This window comes from Ranitomeya variabilis, chromosome 1 (genome assembly GCF_051348905.1).
Source record: "Ranitomeya variabilis isolate aRanVar5 chromosome 1, aRanVar5.hap1, whole genome shotgun sequence".
In the NCBI taxonomy this organism is placed as follows: domain Eukaryota; kingdom Metazoa; phylum Chordata; class Amphibia; order Anura; family Dendrobatidae; genus Ranitomeya; species Ranitomeya variabilis.
Window position 1 is genome coordinate 833,646,109 of NC_135232.1, and position 20,620 is coordinate 833,666,728.

The following is a 20,620-nucleotide window of genomic DNA, read 5'->3' on the forward strand; positions in this document are numbered from 1 at the left end:
CGTTAGGTTGGGGAGCACACCTGTCAGGCCTAATTCTACAGGGTCCATGGGAACCCTCAATGAGAACGACATCCTCCAACCTAAAAGATTTAACAGCTATAGGCGAGTACTTCTTCAGAAGAAGTCCAAGGGAAACACGTCACAGTACTGTCCAACAACAGCACCACCATAGCTTACATAATAAAACGACAAGGAGGAACAAGATCAACATCCCTGATGGCGGAAGCCAAGAGCTGTTCAGATGGGCAGAAAGCAACCTTTTGTCCTGATCAGGCACGCACTTGAGAGGAACGGACAATCTTGTGATGGACTTCTTAAGTCGTCATGTATTACGCCCGGGAGATTGGTCTCTGAATCAAGAGGTATTTGGGAAAATCTCTGCCATCTCGGGCATGCCAGAAGTAAATCTGTTTGCCACAAGAAAAAAGCAGAAGGTGAACAGATTCTACTCCCTGAATCCAAAAGAACACCCGGAAGGAGTAGATGCACTACTGCAAAAGTGGAAGTTTCATCTGGGGTACGCATTTCCTCCAATTCCTTTGATTCCGATATTCCTAAAGAAGATTTGAGAGGACAAGGCACGGATAATCCGTGTAGCGCCCTTTTGGCCAAAGAGGGCATGGTTCACATGGCTCATGCGCATGTCTCTTGGACCCATGAATCCTCCCGGACATCCCAAATCTCCTACACCAGGGCCCAGTGCTACATCCTCAAGTGCACAGACTCCATCTCACCACCTGGAACTTGAGAGGGGACTGTTACTAGAGGTTTATCAAACCCTTTAGTAGACACTCTGCTCGCCAGCAAAAAGAAAATAACATTAGACAAGTACCAAAAGATATGGGAAAAATTCCTGGAAATTTCTGGACAACAGTTGTCTAATACGAGTCAGAAAGTCCCGGTAAAAGAAATACTAGAATTCCTTCAAAGAGGGCTGGAAAGAGGATTATCTACCAACACCTTAAAAGTACAAATCTCTGCCTTAGGTGCATTGTTAGACCAAAAACTTGCAGACCACCCTTGGGTCTATCGGTTCATCCGAGCCTCATTTGCAGCCAGACCCTCAAAATCATTACCCAAGGAGGCACCCTGGGATCTAAATTTAGTTTTAAATGCCCTAACTTCTCCTCCTCCTTTTGAGCCTCTTGCTTCTATTTCAGAGAAGGGCTTAACATTATAAACAGTGCTCCTGGTTGCCCTGACGTCAGCTAGGCGTATCAGTGAGCTGCAAACTATCTCTGTAAATCCCCCATATACTACCTTTCTGGAGGACACAGTAATCATAAGAACTGACCCGGCCTTCCTCCCAAAGGTCATTTCAAAATTCCACAGGGACCAGGAAATAATTTTGCCCTCATTTTGTGCAAATCCAAAATCCCAGTGAGAACAAGCCTTCCATTGCCGTGATGTTAGACGTTGCCTACTCCAATATATAGAAATGTAAAAATCATGGCGATAGTCGTCAGCCCTTTTGCCTCCTTCCAGGGGACAAACGGGGGAAAAAAGCTTCAAAATCGACTATCGCACGGTGGCTTCGTATGGCTATTTCCACTGGGTGTAACGGCTCACTCTACAAGGGCCATTGCCACATCCTGGGCTGAAAGGGCCAATGCGTCTGTAGAACAGGTTTGCCGAGCAGCAATATGGTCTTCACCTTCCACCTTCTTCCGCCACTACAGGCTAGATCTAGGGCTCTCAAATCTAGCTTTAAGGTACCGTTACACTAAACGACTTACCAACGATCACGACCAGCGATACGACCTGGCCGTGATTGTTGGTAAGTCGTTGTGTGGTCGCTGGGGAGCTGTCACACAGACAGCTCTCTCCAGCGACCAACGATCAGGGGAACGACTTCGGCATCGTTGAAACTGTCTTCAACGATGCCGAAGTCCCCCTGCAGCAACCGGGTAACCAGGGTAAACATCGGGTTACTAAGTGCAGGGCCGCGCTTAGTAACCCGATATTTACCCTGGTTACCATTGTAAAAGTTAAAAAAAAACAAAACAGTACATACTCACATTCTGATGTCTGTCACGTCCCCCGGCGTCCACAGGGTTAAAACTGCTTTCGGCAGGAGCGCTGGTAATGCATGCGCTGCTGCCGAGAGCTTCCCTGCACTGAATGTGTCAGCGCCGGCCGTAAAGCAGAACACAGCGGTCACGTCACCGCTGTGCTCTGCTTTACGGCCGGCGCTGACAGTCAACCCTGTGGACGCCGGGGGACGTGACAGACATCAGAATGTGAGTATGTAGTGTGTTTTTTTTAAAACGTTTACAATGGTAACCAGGGTAAATATCGGGTTACTAAGCGCGGCCCTGCACTTAGTAACCCGATGTTTACCCTGGTTACAAGTGAACACACGCCGATCCAGCGATGACAGTGGGTGATCAGCGACCAAAAAAAGGTCCTGATTATTCCCATCGACCAACGATCTCCCAGCAGGGGCCTGATCGTTGGTCGCTGTCACACATAACGAGATCGTTAGCGGGATCGTTGCTTACGTCACCAAAGCGTGACGTTGCAACGATATTGTTAACGATATCGTTGTGTGACTCAGCCTTTAGGTAGAAAGGTGTTATCTGCTGTTGTCCCACCCTAGGTGTCTCTTCTATTTCTTCCTCTCATGTGTGGTGCTGTCATGGGGAAGGGAAAAAATGACAATTACTTACCGGTAATTTGATTTTCCAGAGCCATGACTGCACCGCATTAGTTCCCGCCCTCTTGGTGATGGTTGTGTCATGCACAAAAAAAAAATCTTTATTAAACATAAATGAAGGTGAATAAGAGTGAACTTGTAAAAATAACATACAGGTAAACTAATTTGGCGGTTACCTTGCATACCCTGAAACAAACTGAGGAGAGAGGTGCCACCCCCTTCTTTTATCTCTGCTACAGGTTTCCTGTTCCTGGGGGCGCATACCATCTCTTATGTGCGGTGCTGTCATGGCTCTGGAAAATCAAATTACCGGTAAGTAATTATAATTTTTCCAGCTACTTTATACATTATTGAATGTACTGTATGATTGCTAAGTCCTAGAAATGCAGGGATGGGTTCGATGCCTATGTCTGCTGCTAATGTGCTGCATGTTGAGGTTTGTTAAGGAGTTTTGAATGTCAGCCTGGTTTTTATTACACCTTCTTATAACTAACCTTTAGATTTTCATATATTATTTGCTGACGAGCCCTACTCCTACTAACAGCATTCCTTTCCCAAAATTGCTAAACTCTATTGTATTCTGCTGAGCACTTGTGTCCTGCAGTCTAAGTACCTTATGTTGTCACCTAGTTGTGGCTATACTCAAGCCTACAGGCACAAGCAGTACTTTCCCATTGTTCTGAACAGTTGGCAGTATGTGGGAGAGATATACATTTAACCCCCTTAGTGACCAAGCAAACTTTAACCTTAAAGGGACATCCAACAATTGAAAAAATGTAAAGTATTAATTTTAACGTAAAAAAAGATAAATTTGTTTTTAATGAAGCAAAATATAAAAAACTTTTAAAGGTTTGTTATTTCCACTTTTAAACACTTGTGGGAGCAGCCTGGAAATTTGCCATAAAAACCTAGTGTACAACGAACTCGCATTACGACTACAGTAAATGTGGGCAGGGTCTACTCATGTTTGTGACCTCACTCCTCTCCTCCCCTTCTGGGTGTTTGTAGAAGGATAAGAAAGGATGAAGTTTAGGATCACAATGCGGAGCCAGTTTGTTGGTGACTTCCAGTGATACTGACAAGTAGACATAGTCACAGAGGACGGCCAGCAGTGCAGATTGTTAGTGCTGCTCGCTGTATCTTAAGCTTGGGTTCGATACATGGATTGCATTGTGTTCACGATTAGATACGCTTGGTAAAACACATCCTGAGATTAGATACAGGACTAAGTGTAGTTTATCACATGATGGGATTATATATTGAGCTCAGCGGAGTGTATCACACAGGATGGGATTAGATACTCGGTATCTAATGTACCGTATATACTCCGTCTACTTCTTTGGGAGCAGTGGTGTAATGTGTGACCGTGCTCTGTCCACTATATTACTACTCCCATAGAAGTAGAACTAGCGGGGTCTTGCATTACACCAGTACTTCCATAGAAGTGGATGAAGCTGTGTTACACATTACATATCTGCTCAGTATGGTGGCCCCATACAGTGCCCTGCAATATAATGGTCCCAAAATGGCAGCTTCCCCAGTGGTAAAGTAAAAATAAAAAAAAAAAACTACTAATAAACCGGCTACATTAAATTTTGTATAAAAAATTGGTTATATAATTAATACAAAATTAAAAATCTCTCCACCTTCCCTTTAATGACCAGGCCATTTTTTTTAATTTTTTTTATTTTTAAATGTGACCAGTGTCACTTCTAGTGGTCATAACTCATTGTGCTTTGTTAGTGGTAAATTTAGATCAACATGGTTTGCGCTTATTTGTGAAAACCTCAGAATTTTTGCAAAATTCTTGAAAAATTGACAGTTTAAACTTTCAATCTTTACCTCCTTAAGCCAGTTAGTCATGCTATAAGAACATAATAAATTACATTTCCCATGTTTCTACTTTACATCTGCATCATTTTTCAAATGTAATTTTACTTTGTTAGGATGTTAGAAGTGTTAAACTTTTATTAGCAATTTCTCATAGCTTTCAAGAAACTTACAAAACTTATTTCTTTAAGGACCTACTCAGATTTAAATGAACTTTAAGGGACTTGTATATTGGGAACTCCCCAAAATTAATACCATTTTAAAAACTGCACTCCTCAAATACTTCAAAACTTCAGGACATTGTTTAACCCTTCATATGTTAGAAGAATTAATACGACGTTGATTAGGAAGAAAAAATGTATTTTTTATTTTACCTTAAAATGTTGCTTTAGCCCCAATAGAGCCTATTTGTAACTTAGTTTCTTCTAAGTTCGCTTGTACCTGACAAGAGGTCAGAAACCGTTTTTTGAACAAACAGCAGGGCTCTGAAGGGAAGGAGCACCATTTGAATTTTGGAACACAAATTTGGCTTTAATAAAATGGGAGCCCCTTGTCGCATTTTTCATGGCCCCTAAGACATCCATACAGCAGAAAACCCCCACCAGTTACCCCATTTTGAAAACTGCACCCCTTAAGGATGTTATCCAGTTATATAGTGAACATTTTGAACTCGCAGATGCTATACAGAGTTTGATAGCATTAGGTCGTCATTTTGAAAACTTTAATTTGGCACCAAATTTTTCACTTTTTCAAGAGGTACATGAAAAGGTGGACAGCAAAGTTTGTCCTGAGCGTGGCAATACCCCACATGTAGTAAAAAAAATTCTGTGTGGACACACGGCAGGGATCGGAAGGGAAGAAGCGACCTAAATATTTGCAATGTAAATTTGGTTGGAATAGATTGCAGATACCATTTCAAATTTGCAAAGCTTCTGAGGTAGCAAAACGACAGAACCCCTGATAAGTGGACCCATTTTGGAATGTAGACCCATCAAAGGTCAAAACCTGCTTTTTGGGCACAAGGCAGGGCTTAGAAAGGAAAGCACCCTGCCATAGATTTTTTGAGAGTAAATTTGTCTGAAATACATTGTGAATGCCGTGTCGCATTTGCAGAGCCCCTGACATGCCAGAAACTCCCCATTTTGGAACTAGACCCCTCAAGAAATTCATCTAGGAGTGCACTGAGCATTTTTAACCTACAGGTGATTCACAATACCTTATTGCATTTAGATGTGAAAAGAAGAAAAAAATGTCTCCACTAAAATAGTTTTAGCATGAAATTTATAATTTCCACTAGGTGTATTAGGAGAAAATGGACCCCATGGTTTGTTATGCAATTTTTACTGAATGTGGCAGTACCCCATATGTGGTTGTACACTACTGTCTGAGCACATGACAGGGCTCGGATGGGAAGGAGCACTACTTTGGCTTTTAGAATGAAGATTCCATTTGAATAGGTTGTGGGTGCCATTAGACGAGCCTCTGAGGTGTTAGAACAGCAGAAACCACAACAAGTGACCCCATATTGGAAACAGAACTGTTTAACCCCTTCCTGACATGCGCCGTATATGTACGGCACTGCAGGAGCTTTGTTCCCGCAAATGCTGTACATGTATGGTGCCACGATTGCGGAGGCTGAGCACCGCTGCGATGGGGTGTAGGTGTCGGCTCTATGTGAGAGCTGACACCCTGCAGCAACACCCACTATCTGTGCTACCACCGATCATGGGCATTTAATCCCTCTGATGCCACTGTCAATAGTGACAGGGACATCGAGGAGATCGCACAGGGAAGGGGCTCACTGTGTGCTTCGCATTGTCCTGATGGTCTCCATGGTGACCCCTGGTCGCAAGATGGCTGCGGGTTCCTTCAAAGAAGGTGGCCTGTGAGAAGCTGCTAAAAGCAAGAGCTGACACGCCTCCTTCCCTACCTGTCAGACGCTGCTCTGATGCTCTGCAGTGCGGAAGCATTGCAGAGTATCAGATAAGGCTACTTTCACACTAGCGTCGTGCACTGCACGTCACTATGCTACGTTGCAGTGCACCGACGCAGGCTGTGGAAGCGCCGCACAACGGGGGCAGCGGATGCTGTTTTTCCACGCATCCACTGCCCCATTGTGAGGTGCGAAGAGGCGGGGGCGGAGTTCCGGCCGCGCAAGCACGGTCGGAATTGCGGCACACAACGCACAAAAAAAGTTACATGTAACGTTTTTTTGTGCCGACGGTCCGACGCAACCATCGCACGACGGTTGCGACGTGTGGCATTGCGTCGCACTGTGTCGCTAATGCTAGTCTATGGAGAAAAAACGCATCCTGCAAGCACTTTTGCAGGATGCGTTTTTTCTTCAAAACGACGCATAGCGACGTGCAGTGCACGACGCTAGTGTGAAAGTAGCCTAAGTGATCTGTCACAGTACAGTGAGGTTCCGTCCTAGGACAATGTAAACCATAAAACAAAAAAAATTAAAGTGTAAACATAAATAAGAAAAAAAAAATCCCCAAATAAAGACCAAAAAAAATATAATTCCAATAAATACTGTACATTTTTGTAAACTAAAAAAAAAACGTAACCCCTTCAGTGAACACTATGGGAAAAAAAATAAACGAGACAAAAAACAATGCTTTATCATACTGCCAAACAAAAAGTGCAATAAAAAGCGATCAAAAAGACAAATGTAAATATAAATGGTACCCCTGAAAATGTCATCTTGTCCCGCAAATAGGCAGTCACACAGCTCCATCAGTAGAAAAATAAGTTATAGCTCTCCAGAGTAAAGCGATGCAAAAATATTTTTTTTTTTTCTATAAAATAGTTTTTACAATGTAAAAACGGCAAAACACAAAAAAAGATATAAATCTGTAATCGCACTGACCTGAATAATAAAGTTGCCTCATCACTTATACCACATGAGGAACGGCGTAAAAAATAAACCCAGTTCTTCATATGCTGTTGATTTTTTTTTTTCACTCTGCCTCCCAAAGATCGCATTAATGCTCGGTGCACATTTATCCTGCACGCTATGCTAAGTTCTTACACTGGGGTTTCCATGTAAATCTCTCTTCAGAGAGGAAGAGGACTAGAACTCTAGTGCCAACTATTGGAAGTAGCAATCCTAACAGTCAATGTCGACCCTTTAACGAGCCTTGTCACATGACTTAGGATTATAGCCAAACCAGAATCTCAATTAGCAGACACTGTGTTTTGGGGTACTGCCCCTCGTCAGTGCAAAGTGGAGACCTGGTTTGGCTGATTGAGAGGCGTCTGACCGGGATCCAAGAAGTATCGTTTCTCCTTGCGGAGAGTGACATGTTAAGCATGTCGAGGTGAGGAGACTTAAAGCCGCAATGCTCCTCTGGGAAATATGCTAATTGTCTCTTCAGAGAGGAAGAGGACTAGAACTCTAGTGCCAACTATTGGAAGTAGCAATCCTAACAGTCAATGTCGACCCTTTAACGAGCCTTGTCACATGACTTAGGATTATAGCCAAACCAGAATCTCAATTAGCAGACACTGTGTTTTGGGGTACTGCCCCTCGTCAGTGCAAAGTGGAGACCTGGTTTGGCTGATTGAGAGGCGTCTGACCGGGATCCAAGAAGTATCGTTTCTCCTTGCGGAGAGTGACATGTTAAGCATGTCGAGGTGAGGAGACTTAAAGCCGCAATGCTCCTCTGGGAAATATGCTAATTGTCTCTTCAGAGAGGAAGAGGACTAGAACTCTAGTGCCAACTATTGGAAGTAGCAATCCTAACAGTCAATGTCGACCCTTTAACGAGCCTTGTCACATGACTTAGGATTATAGCCAAACCAGAGTCTCAATTTGCAGACACTGTGCACCACAGAACTGGGGTTTTCCACTCTTGTGCGCTAAAAAGACAAACTAAAATGATGTAACCCCTTCTCATATACAGCACCATGGAATCAATGGTGCTATATAAATAAATTAATAATAATGAAAATAATAAGACACCTAAAATTATGGGACACTGCCGAAACAGAGATCAGACGGAGTCCAAAGTGCCTCCGTCTGCCTCATTATAGTGAGTTTTTCTGTCAGGAGTTTTGTCTGGCATGGAAACCCTGATGTAAGCGCTCAGTGAAGAGCGCAGGATAAATATGACCCACGCCTTGTTCTGATCTATGGGAGGCATTTTTTTTGGGGGGGGGACGGTTTGTCGTTTTAAGATATGCCATTGTTTTTACATATGTAAGTTTGATTGCTTTTTATGTGCATTACTTGTGAAAAAGTGACATTTTTGGCGGTTTTAATTTTTTTCTTTTGAGGGTCACCATACGGGATAAATAACGTGCTAGTTTTTATAAATTGAGTTGTTCTGGACACATCGATGCCAATTATGTGTGCAGTTTTTATATTTTAATATAAACAGTGCACCTTTTATAACTTTTAATACGTTATTTTATTCTTTTCACTTTTTCTCCTAGTCCCACTGTGGGACGTGAATACTTTGATAGCTCATGCATTGCAGTACTAGTGTACTACAGTGCATGAGACCTGTCAGTGAGTCACTGACAGAACCTGTGAGACCCTGCTTATGACTGGATCTCACAGGCCACTGTACCCTGGGATCATCAATCAACACCAGTGATTACGATCACGGGGGTCGATCCTGCCATGATGATTCTTTTAACCCCCTTTTAACCACTTGGGACCGCTGATGAAGGGGTTAATCGAAATTGGTTCCAAAACTGTCCCGGGCTGATACTGCAGGTTGTCAGCTGTCATGTACAGCAGTCACCCAGTGGGAATTGTGCCTGCGGGGGTACTATTCACTTATTCCTGGCTGTCGTTTTAAAGCATAGTGGCGATCATTAAGGGGTTTAAAGTTACTGGCATGAATAGAAAACAAAACAAAATTGGCGGTAATCCCAATCACTGGTTTTCAGAGCCCTGTACCATGAACGTAGTTGGCTATAAAGCAATAAAGTCAGATATGTTGGACACAGAATTCCATGCTGCTGCCATCATATCATATTCTTGAACTCTGTCCTTCAGTTGACATGCATCAAGGGCACCTGCTGTATTCCAGTGAGGCAGTAATCCAAAGCCTTTCTGTCATGCACTTAATATGCAATGTGCTCTGTGTGTTCCACCATAGATAAGCGTAGAAGAGCTAATCAATGCCTGTTGTCAAAATTCTGCTGCTGTCAGATTATTAATGCCACAGAACCACGATTCTCAGGTGGTACGTAGGTTAATGAGTATATGCATGGTATTACTTGTCTAAAATTGTACCTAACCTAAAGCAAATCCGTCTTCAGGTTTTTGCCCCCTAATCTGAGAGCAGTAGAAGTTAGAGACAGAGATCCTGATTTCAGTAATGTATAATTTACCGGACTGCTTGATGTAGGTTTCAAAATCTGGTGATAAAACAGTGATTTTATTACTGGAGAACTAGTAAACCTGCTAGCAAAGCTCCCCCTCCACTGATTGGCAGCTTCCTGCCTATGCACAGTGTACACAGAAAGTTGCCTATCATTGGTGTGGGTGGGGTTACACCGAGCTGAACATTCAGAGAACTGGTAGATCTACAGCAAATAAAACTGTGATTTTATCAAAACTGCAGTAAGCAGCCCAGTTAGTGATACACTACTGGAATCTGTGTCTGCTCTTACATCATGCTGCTCTCAGTTGGGTTGGCACAACCTTTTTAGAGAATGTCAACAGGCTTTTGCCAAGTATATTAATGGATAAATTAATCATTTCTGTTCGTCGGACCACTTGGACACCCACTGATCTTGAGCCTGTCTGAATGGCAGAGACAAGACAATACAAGATTTTGCATCCCTGCATAGGTTGGAGTCCCAGCAGTTAGTCCCTTGAAAATCAGTAATTTATCCTTTAACCTATAGATATGGGGTAACATAATTGGTAAAGCCCCTTCAATGATGTGTTGTAGGGCTGCCAAGGTCTATCACCTCTGTATTCTTACCCTACTAAGGAGCCGACAGCGGCTTGATATGGTTGCAACAATGGGCCTTGTACTTTTCTTTGGCAAAAATCCCCAAAAACCAACAGCAAATGTTGCAGCAATATTCACAGCTGTATTAAACGACGTGACTATTGATGTGAAAATGGTTCAGGAAAGCTGCACAATTCACCGTTCCATGCAAAAGGTGGAATATGCGATGACATTCACAGGGGATACATTGACATGCACTGTGGATTTGAAATGCAAAGCAAGTCAATTTACTCTGTGAATATCTTTCACGGCATGTACAGGTCCTTCTCAAAAAATTAGCATATAGTGTTAAATTTCATTATTTACCATAATGTAATGATTACAATTAAACTTTCATATATTATAGATTCATTATCCACCAACTGAAATTTGTCAGGTCTTTTATTGTTTTAATACTGATGATTTTGGCATACAACTCCTGATAACCCAAAAAACCTGTCTCAATAAATTAGCATATTTCACCCGTCCAATCAAATAAAAGTGTTTTTTAATAACAAACAAAAAAACCATCAAATAATAATGTTCAGTTATGCACTCAATACTTGGTCGGGAATCCTTTGGCAGAAATGACTGCTTCAATGCGGCGTGGCATGGAGGCAATCAGCCTGTGACACTGCTGAGATGTTATGGAGGCCCAGGATGCTTCAATAGCGGCCTTAAGCTCATCCAGAGTGTTGGGTCTTGCGTCTCTCAACTTTCTCTTCACAATATCCCACAGATTCTCTATGGGGTTCCGGTCAGGAGAGTTGGCAGGCCAATTGAGCACAGTAATACCATGGTCAGTAAACCATTTACCAGTGGTTTTGGCACTGTGAGCAGGTGCCAGGTCGTGCTGAAAAATGAAATCTTCATCTCCATAAAGCATTTCAGCCGATGGAAGCATGAAGTGCTCCAAAATCTCCTGATAGCTAGCTGCATTGACCCTGCCCTTGATGAAACACAGTGGACCAACACCAGCAGCTGACATGGCACCCCACACCATCACTGACTGTGGGTACTTGACACTGGACTTCAGGCATTTTGGCATTTCCTTCTCCCCAGTCTTCCTCCAGACTCTGGCACCTTGATTTCCGAATGACATGCAAAATTTGCTTTCATCAGAAAAAAGTACTTGGGACCACTTAGCAACAGTCCAGTGCTGCTTCTCTGTAGCCCAGGTCAGGCGCTTCTGCCGCTGTTTATGGTTCAAAAGTGGCTTTACCTGGGGAATGCGGCACCTGTAGCCCATTTCCTGCACACGCCTGTGCACGGTGGCTCTGGATGTTTCCACACCAGACTCAGTCCACTGCTTCCTCAGGTTCCCCAAGGTCTGGAATCGGTCCTTCTCCACAATCTTCCTCAGGGTCCGGTCACCTCTTCTCGTTGTACAGCGTTTTCTGCCACATTTTTGCCTTCCAACAGACTTACCATTGAGGTGCCTTGATACAGCACTCTGGGAACAGCCTATTTGTTGAGAAATTTCTTTCTGGGTCTTACCCTCTTGCTTGAGGGTGTCAATGATGGCCTTCTTGACATCTGTCAGGTCGCTAGTTTTACCCATGATGGGGGTTTTGAGTAATGAACCAGGCAGGGAGTTTTTAAAAGCCTCAGGTATCTTTTGCATGTGTTTAGAGTTAATTAGTTGATTCAGAAGATTAGGGTAATAGGTCGTTTAGAGAACCTTTTCTTGATATGCTAATTTATTGAGACAGGTTTTTTGGGTTATCAGGAGTTGTAGGCCAAAATCATCAGTATTAAAACAATAAAAGACCTGACAAATTTCAGTTGGTGGATAATGAATCTATAATATATGAAAGTTTAATTGTAATCATTACATTATGGTAAATAATGAAATTTAACACTATATGCTAATTTTTTGAGAAGGACCTGTACATTAGATTTCTTAGTCTCGAGCACAAAGCTAGTACTGTGAAATGCTGCCGATTTTTCCATTGGGAATGTACCCTACATGTGAATGTATGCCACACTTTACACCTTACTCTTACAAGCTATGAGTATAGTTGCAATTAAGATTAAAAAACAGTAAAAATTCCTCTTGCAATTTTTCCACAAAGATATCATTCAGCGAGATGAGTCGCCAATGGAGGCAGAAATTGGGGGCCTGAGGCAAAGCAGAAGCCAGTGCTTACAACGTGGTGATTTTGAGCTGTCGGATGTGTTCTACTTCTCCAAAAAAGGGTTTGAAGCCATTGTAGACGATGATGTTACCCAGAGATTCTCTTCAGAAGAGCTTATATCGTGGAATCTTCTGACAAGGACCAACCACAACTTCCAGTATCTCAGTCTTCGTGTGACGATTATTTGGGTGCTCGGTGTGTTTGTACGGTACTGCATTCTCCTACCACTACGGTAAGATGTTGCTTACTTTTACTCCTATGTATTCTTCCTTTCCTTAGCGATATCGGAGCTTTTAGATGCGTTACTTGACATTACGATGTGGCCTATCCATTGTATCGCTGACTACTGACAAGTGAAACTTTCCGGTACTAGTCTTTTATATTGGCTTGTCACCTCTTGTTGCTGTCATTTTTGCTGCAGGGCTAGAGACTCGTCAGACTTATTTCTTATTTCCCACATTATAATAAATATGGACTGTGAATTTATGAACGTTACACCTGCAATATATTTCATCCAGTGTTGTGATATGATTATCTATATAGACCAGTGTTGGCGAACCTATGGCACACGTGCAAGAGGGGACACGCAGAGGCCTCTCTGTGGGCATGCATTTCGCTCCCTTCCCTTGTTCAAATGTATTTGCTTGTAAAAGACGCGAATACATTTGAACAGTACTGCATCAGGACTGGGGCAGAGGAGCGCCTGTCAACCCCGAGTCCGATGTGCAGCAGTGTAATGACTCTACTGACCTCATCACACTGCTGCCTGCTCTGGGGCCGCGGAGAAGCAGAGACAGCGTGGCCACTGGTAAGAGCTCCAGGAGGAGCTGAACATTAAATGTATCATTGAGACAGATGCAGTGTGGGGATGGGGAGCTGCTTTGTCCTGTGGGATAGTGTGTGTGTGTGTGTGTATTTTGCAGAGGGGCAGTGTGTGTGTGTGTGTGTGTGTTTGTATTTTGTAGAGGGGCAGTGAATATTTTGCAAGTCTTCTTTGATGTCTGCTTCAGCCCCAGGTTTCATTGCCGTGTTGGCACTTTGTGATAAATAATTGGGTATTGGGTTGTCGTTTGGGCACTCTAAAAGGTGGTCTCTAAAAGGTTCGCCATCACTGATATACACCATCAAGTGTTGGAATCTGTGCATTGTCATGTCTAGACGCGGTGTTCTAGCACGGGGTGGTGCTTGCCAAATATTGGCAACAAGCTGTAAAGGAATGATATTAAAACAGTTTATCCACTTCCCTTCACAGCCAAATTACACCTTCATGACCATAACCCATTTTTCAAATTCGACAATGTGTTACTTGGGGTGGTAACTTCGGAATGGTTCTACATACATATCCCAGTGATTCTTAGGTTTTTTTTTCATGACACATTGTATTGTATATTGATAGTAAATTTGAGTTGCTATGTTTTGCGTTTATTTATGACAAAAAATTCCCAAAGTTACATAGGTGCTACCTGGTCCTTAGTAAGATCTTTGGAAGGAATAAGACATGCGCCAGTTCTTTGTACTGACCATACATTTATTTATACATGTAAGGCTACTTTCACATTAGCGTTTCCCTGATCTGCGGCAGGCTGCGGACTTCCTCCGTGAAGCCCCGCCCTCAGCTGCACCTCCGCCGATAGCTCCGCTAGCTATTTGCATATTTATTACTCCTTCCCTCCTTGCATGTCCTGCCCCCCCCAAATACTTATTGACCACTACTGTCTCACTCCCTTTCTCTACTCTATCCCCTTATTAGCACAACTACCCTCCCTCTCCCCATATCCTAGAAGCTCCTCTCTCTGTCCGACAACTTTTTCCCCAAGCACAGCTGCACCCTCCTTATTGAGGTGCAACCCATCCCTACCGTAAAGCCTGTAGCCCACACAGAAGTCAGCCCAGTTCTTCATGAACACAAACCCTTCCTTCCTGCACCAATTTCTAAGCCACTTATTTATCTTCTGTAAGCTCCTGCTTTCTTTCTATCTCTGTACTTAATGGCAGTCCGGCTACCTCTGGTGAACACATGGAGAGCTGTGTGGCCCTCCAAAGAAGTGCCACCCCACACCATTACTGACCCACTGCCAAAACTGGTAATGCTGAAGGATGTTGCAGACGGCAAAAGATCGCTCTCCATGGCGTCTCCAGACTCTGTCATCTCTGTCACATGTGCTCAGTGTGAACTTGCTCTCATCTGTGAAGAGCACAGGGCGCCAGTGGCGAATTTGTCAATCCTGGTGTTTTGTGGCAAATGCCAAGCATCCTGCACGGTGTTGGGCTGTGAGCCCAACCCCCATCTGTGGATGTCAGGCACTCAGACTATCTTCATGGAGTTGGTTTCTAACCGTTTGTGCAGACACATGCACATTTGTGGCCTTCTGGAGGTCATTTTTGCAGGGCTCTGGCAGTGCTCCTCCTGTTCCTCCTTGCACAAAGGCTGAGGTAGCTGTCCTGCTGCTGGGTTGTTGCCCTCCTACAGCCCCCTCCACATCTCCCAGTAGCGCCTCCAGCCTCTGGACACTACGCTGACAGACACAGCAAACCTTCTTGCCACAGTTTGCATTGATGTGCGATCCTGGATGAGCTGCACTATCTGAGCCACTTGTGTGGGTTGCAGTGTTAATCTCATGCCACGAGTGTGATAGCACAACAAACATTCAAAAGAGACCAAAACATCAGCCAGAAAGCATTAGTACTGAAATGTGGTCTATGGTCCCCACCTGCAGTACCACTCCTTTGAGTGTCTTGATAATTGCCAATAATTTCCATCTGTTGTCTATTCCATTTGCACAACAGCATGTGAAATTGATTGTCAAACAGTGTTGCTTCCGAAGTGGACAGTTTGATTTCACAGAAGTTTGATTTACCTGGAGTTATATTCTGTTGTTTAAGTATTCCCTCTGTATGTATGTATGTACGTATGTATATGTGTGTGTGTGTGTATATATATTTATATATATATGTGTGTGTGTGTGTGTGTATATATATATATATATATATATATATATATATATATATATATATATATATATATATATATATATATATATATATATTATATGTGTGTGTGTATATGTATGTGTATATATATATATATGTGTGTGTGTGTATATGTGTATATATATATATATATATATATATATATATATATATATATATATATATAGTGTATATATTATATTATACATTGTACATACGCACATACTATGACACTATTAGAACTGAATGTGATATCTTACTCAATTTTTTTTATATACATTGTCCTTATTATCTAGCAGTTGAATGCCTGTTACTGAGTAATGCTTAGCCTGAATGTCTATGCTTGACGCGTGCCACTCTTACTAGGCCCGTCACTGTCGTATTCTGTTTAGGTGCCTTTGATTGTTAAACTGGCCCCACCAGGGGTCACCGGTTTCCCACTATGCTTCAAATCCTAAATATGTGGGTCACTTGGTACGCAGTATTTTCCTCACACTGGCCGTCTTCGTTCCATGAAGCACGGCTCGGGCCTACACCCTACAACTTGAATGGCCCAGTTTGCTCAGTCGTCTTTAAGGGACGACAAGTGTTTCTCTCCGGCTGGTGATCAATGTCTGACTTTCGGTCTTGACCTACTAAGTTGGTCTTCAGTGCTTGACCTATGAAGTCTATCTTCGGTGCTAGACCTACGTAGTTGATACCCCCCAGGTTCAGACCACACTCAGGTAGTTCTAGCACAGTGTTGAGCACGAGACCATTCTGTTGCCTGCATATACTACTCCTTTCACATCCTGGCACCAACTGACTTGTGCTTCACCATCCCGTCCTTTTCTATTTAGCAACTGGGCCACAGTCGTCGCCTGAACCGGCGTCCCTCTCACATTCTTCCCTCCAGGGAACACATGCTCCATCCTTGAGTTCCTGCATATCCAGTCTGACCAGCAGATGGTGGCATCTACTTGCAGGTGCTGTACGATGTTGACTAAATGCATCTTCCATTCACTACCCCCTTACACATACATATTTATGATGGCATCCCCTTGCAGCATTATGTCAGTATAATGTGTTGTTGCTGTCTCACTTATAAGTACTGAAGAATTAAAGGATCTTAAAGTCAATCGTGAGAGAAATGGGGTGTTGAGGTGCTATGTTCTTTTCAACAGATGCGGAGGAGAAATTATTCTGTGATCAAGTTCAAGAGGAAATCAACAAGACACAAAAACAAGTTACTAATTATCATTGAAGACTTGAATGCCAAAGTGAGCCACCGCAAACATGGAAAAGTTATTGGAAACTTTAAACTCGGTGAATAAAACAAGGTTGGAGAAAGATTAATTGCGTTTTGTGCAACAAATCAACTGTCTATCATGAACACCTTCTTTCAAAATCACAAACAAAGACAACTGGAGTCAATAAGAATCAGATTGTCTGCATGTGTATTCGCCAAAGATGGAGGTTGTTGTCCATTACATTGAAAACAAGGCCAAGAGCTGACTGTGAAACTGATCATGAAGTTTTGACATCAAAGATTAGTCTAGCTGTGCAAACAGAGTAGACAACAGGCTGTTTCCAACTTCGATTTCACCAACATTATTTGCAATGGTCTGCACAACCAATTGACATCACTTGATACTGATAAAAAGGTTCACAGTAGAGCGTGGCATCAGACAAGGTTGCATCCTGTCAATATTTCTTCAGTTTATATGCAGAAGCTATTTTCTGGAAGGCTGGACTTGATCAAAAGGAAGTAATCAAAATATCTTAACTAATCCTCAACGATCTCAAATATGCAGACGAAACAACATTGATGGCAACAAATGTAGATGGAATGAAGGACTTATTACAGAGTGTCAAGATAGAAAGCATGAACTTGGAACTGCTACTCAACACGAAGACACAGATATTGGCTACATCCAAGTACTACAGGGACACATTTGAGATGGGTGGCAACGAACTGGAAGTTGATAACGCTGGGTACCAAATTAACCACTTCCCAACTGCCTACTGTACATTAATGTTGTCGTTAGCTGGGCTTTGTGCAGCGCTGATGTTTATCCCAAACCAAATGCCCCCCCCCCCCTTCTGAGCCCCACAGTGTGCCTATACCACATGCTTAGCATTTCTGTAGCGCTGTGAGTCCACCTAATTTATGGGTGCATGTCTCCAGAACCATGAGCTGCGCGCATAACATACTGATCACTACAACGGCAGTTTGCAATTTTCACTCAGCAACATCCACTGCTGCTTGTTTCTAGAAAACACCCATGGCGTTAAAATCGTCACTGCAACTGTAAAAAAAAATTCCCAAAGGAGTGTAATTTTCAAAATAGAGTCACTTGGGGGGGGATGCAGCTCTTCTGGCATTTAGGGCTCTGTATATTGAGCCCAGAAACTATTGTAGCATAATTTGTTCTCGAAGAGTCAAATAGCGCTCTGTCTCTCCCTGAGTCTCGTTGTGTGTCTAAACGGTACTGTACAGTCACGAATGGGGTACATTCAGCAGAAATTGTGTGACAAATTTTGGCACCAATTTTACCCATTTCCCCATGTGAAAATTTTAAAATCTGGGACTAAAACATTTCTTTTTGTAGTAAAAATGTAATAATTTTTTTCTTCTAATTTTGTAACAAAAAACATTTGTTTCAAAAATTGTACTGATGTAAAGTACATACGAAATGTTATTTATGTACTATTTTGTGTGACATAACTCTCTGGTTTAAGGGCATAAAGATTAAGGGTATGTGCACACGTCCGGATTTCTTGCAGAAATTTCCTGAAGAAAACCGGAAATTTTCTGCAAGAAATCCGCATTTTTTTTTGCGTTTTTTTTCCGCTTTTTTCGCGTTTTTTTTAGCATTCTGCAAGCGTAATTAGCTTGCAGAATGCTAGAGTTTTCCAAGCGATCTGTAGCATCGCTTGGAAAACTGACTGACAGGTTGGTCACACTTGTCAAACATAGCGTTTGACAAGTGTGACCAACTTTTTACTATAGATGCAGCCTATGCAGCATCTATAGTAAAAGATCGAATGTTTAAAAATAATAAAAAAAATAAAAAAAATGCTTATACTCACCCAGACGATCTCCTCAGCGGCGTCCGTTCCTCTTCCTATAGCTGGTGTGTGCGCGCAGGACCTTCCATGACGTCGCGGTCATGTGAGCCGTCACGTGAGCGGTCACATGACCGCTCACGACTAGTGTTGAGCGATACCTTCCGATATCGGAAAGTATCGGTATCGGAAAGTATCGGCCGATACCGTCAAAGTATCGGATCTAATCCGATACCGCTACCCGATCCCAATGCAAGTCAATGGGACGAAAATATCGGAATTAAAATAAACCCTTTCTTTCCTTGTAGGTTAATTCTACATGAAGGAAAACAACTAAGAATAATGTAGGATGTATTGGGGGACGTGGCGGAGACATTAAAGGCACAGAGGTTTAGCCCAATCAAATAGAATAGCAGGATTTTTATTTTTTTTTATGACGTTCGGCGTTAGAAAGATTTTGACTATGTTAATTTTTTATTTATTTTGTCAGCTATTGATGTCTCACTACTTCCAGGCCCTTCACCTTCTTTTTTACTTCTCCCACACTTTCTTCTTCATTATCCTCATCATCAGCTTCTTTGACATCAACTAACCTTATTCATCTTCTTCTTCATCTTCTACCTATTATTTTTTTTGTTACATTTTTCATATTCTTTTTATTTAACTATTATCTTCTTCATATTCTACTTCTTCATCATATTCTTATTTGTGACAGGCATTCCGGTAGTTGTTATCTATAAAAGTTTGAAGATTACACCTTCTGTTCTGCCTGTCACAAAAGAGTTACATTTGTCCGCGTTCAGTTTGGCCTGCAGCATCAGGCTTTATCCAGGGGCACCACGAGGAGGAAAGGACTCACCCCCATACACTGCTTAGTCTTCTTCTGCTTATAATTTAGATAATATCTTTTGCTCTGATATTTAGTGTTATGCTTAATGTTCTTCTGCTCTTTGTTCTGCAGCCTCTTGTTCTTCTGCTTCTCGGTCTTCCAGGTCGTCGTCGTCTCCAGGGTCGTCGTCTCTGGGGTCGTCGTCATCGGGGTGGTCTTCAGGGTCATCGTCTCCAGGGTCGTCGTCATCACGGTGGTTGTCGTCTCTGGTGTCGGGTAGGGAGATGAGTGAGAGGCGGAGGTTCAGATATGCACTGCTAATGTCCATGGATCACAGGTCCGCAGTGGGATTAAATCAGAAGACACTACGAGGCGGGATCTCGTCCAGCGCGGCCGCACAGGCGCAGCCATCCTGACACCAAATGATGTCAGAAGACGGGCAGCGCTAAGTGTGCCTGGCCAAGGGATAACATAACAGCGCAGGCTCCGGGACAGATTCAAACAACGCTGAGGAGGAGGCGCACGGCGCCAAGGGTGTAAGAATGACGGCTGTGCTGCGTCACATGACAAAGGAAAGTTCCACCGACCGGACGGTTTAACCGTGTGAGGGGACACATTTCAAAAGTGTTAGGTTCAGCATGTGCAAGGAGCACGACGAAAAGAGGCACTTTTTCCCTTTGCATCATTACTGCTGCACAAGGTGTCTCCTTCAGTAACAAACGCCTGGGGGGGGGGGGGGGACAGGTTCCCTTAAATTTAACTTGTTGTGCCTGCGTGGCGGTCGCAGGACACGTTGCCGTATACACAGCAGGGGAGCAGCAGGCATTACTGAACCCCACTAACACATTGGCGAGGTGTTTGGCTCTGTGCGGACAGCACTTCTGGACGGCAACTAGCGGTGTTGGAGCCCAGGGACAGGAGGAGGAGGAGGAGGTGGAGGAGATAGGAGGGATTGCCACACACACAGCTGGGGAACAGCTGACGTTACTGAACCCCAGTAACAGAGGAGGGACTGTTGGGACTGTGCGGACAGCACTTCTGGACGGCAACTAGCGGTGTTAAAGCCCAGGGACAGGAGGAGGTGGAGGAGATAGGAGGGATTGCCACACACACAGCTGGGGAACAGCTGACGTTACTGAACCCCAATAACAGAGGAGGGACTGTTGGGACTGTGCGGACAGCACTTCTGGAC

At 43.2% G+C, this 20,620-nt stretch overlaps 1 protein-coding gene across 1 annotated transcript in view; it reads left to right on the forward strand.

Moving 5' to 3' along the window:
* The window catches only part of GPAT3 (glycerol-3-phosphate acyltransferase 3), a 161,974-nt gene that overhangs the window by 69,156 nt on the left and 72,198 nt on the right, over positions 1-20,620 (forward strand). The window contains exon 3 of the mRNA XM_077275796.1: positions 12,519-12,813. Coding sequence (XP_077131911.1) covers positions 12,519-12,813 — 295 coding nt within the window. The remainder of the gene's footprint in view (positions 1-12,518; positions 12,814-20,620) is intronic.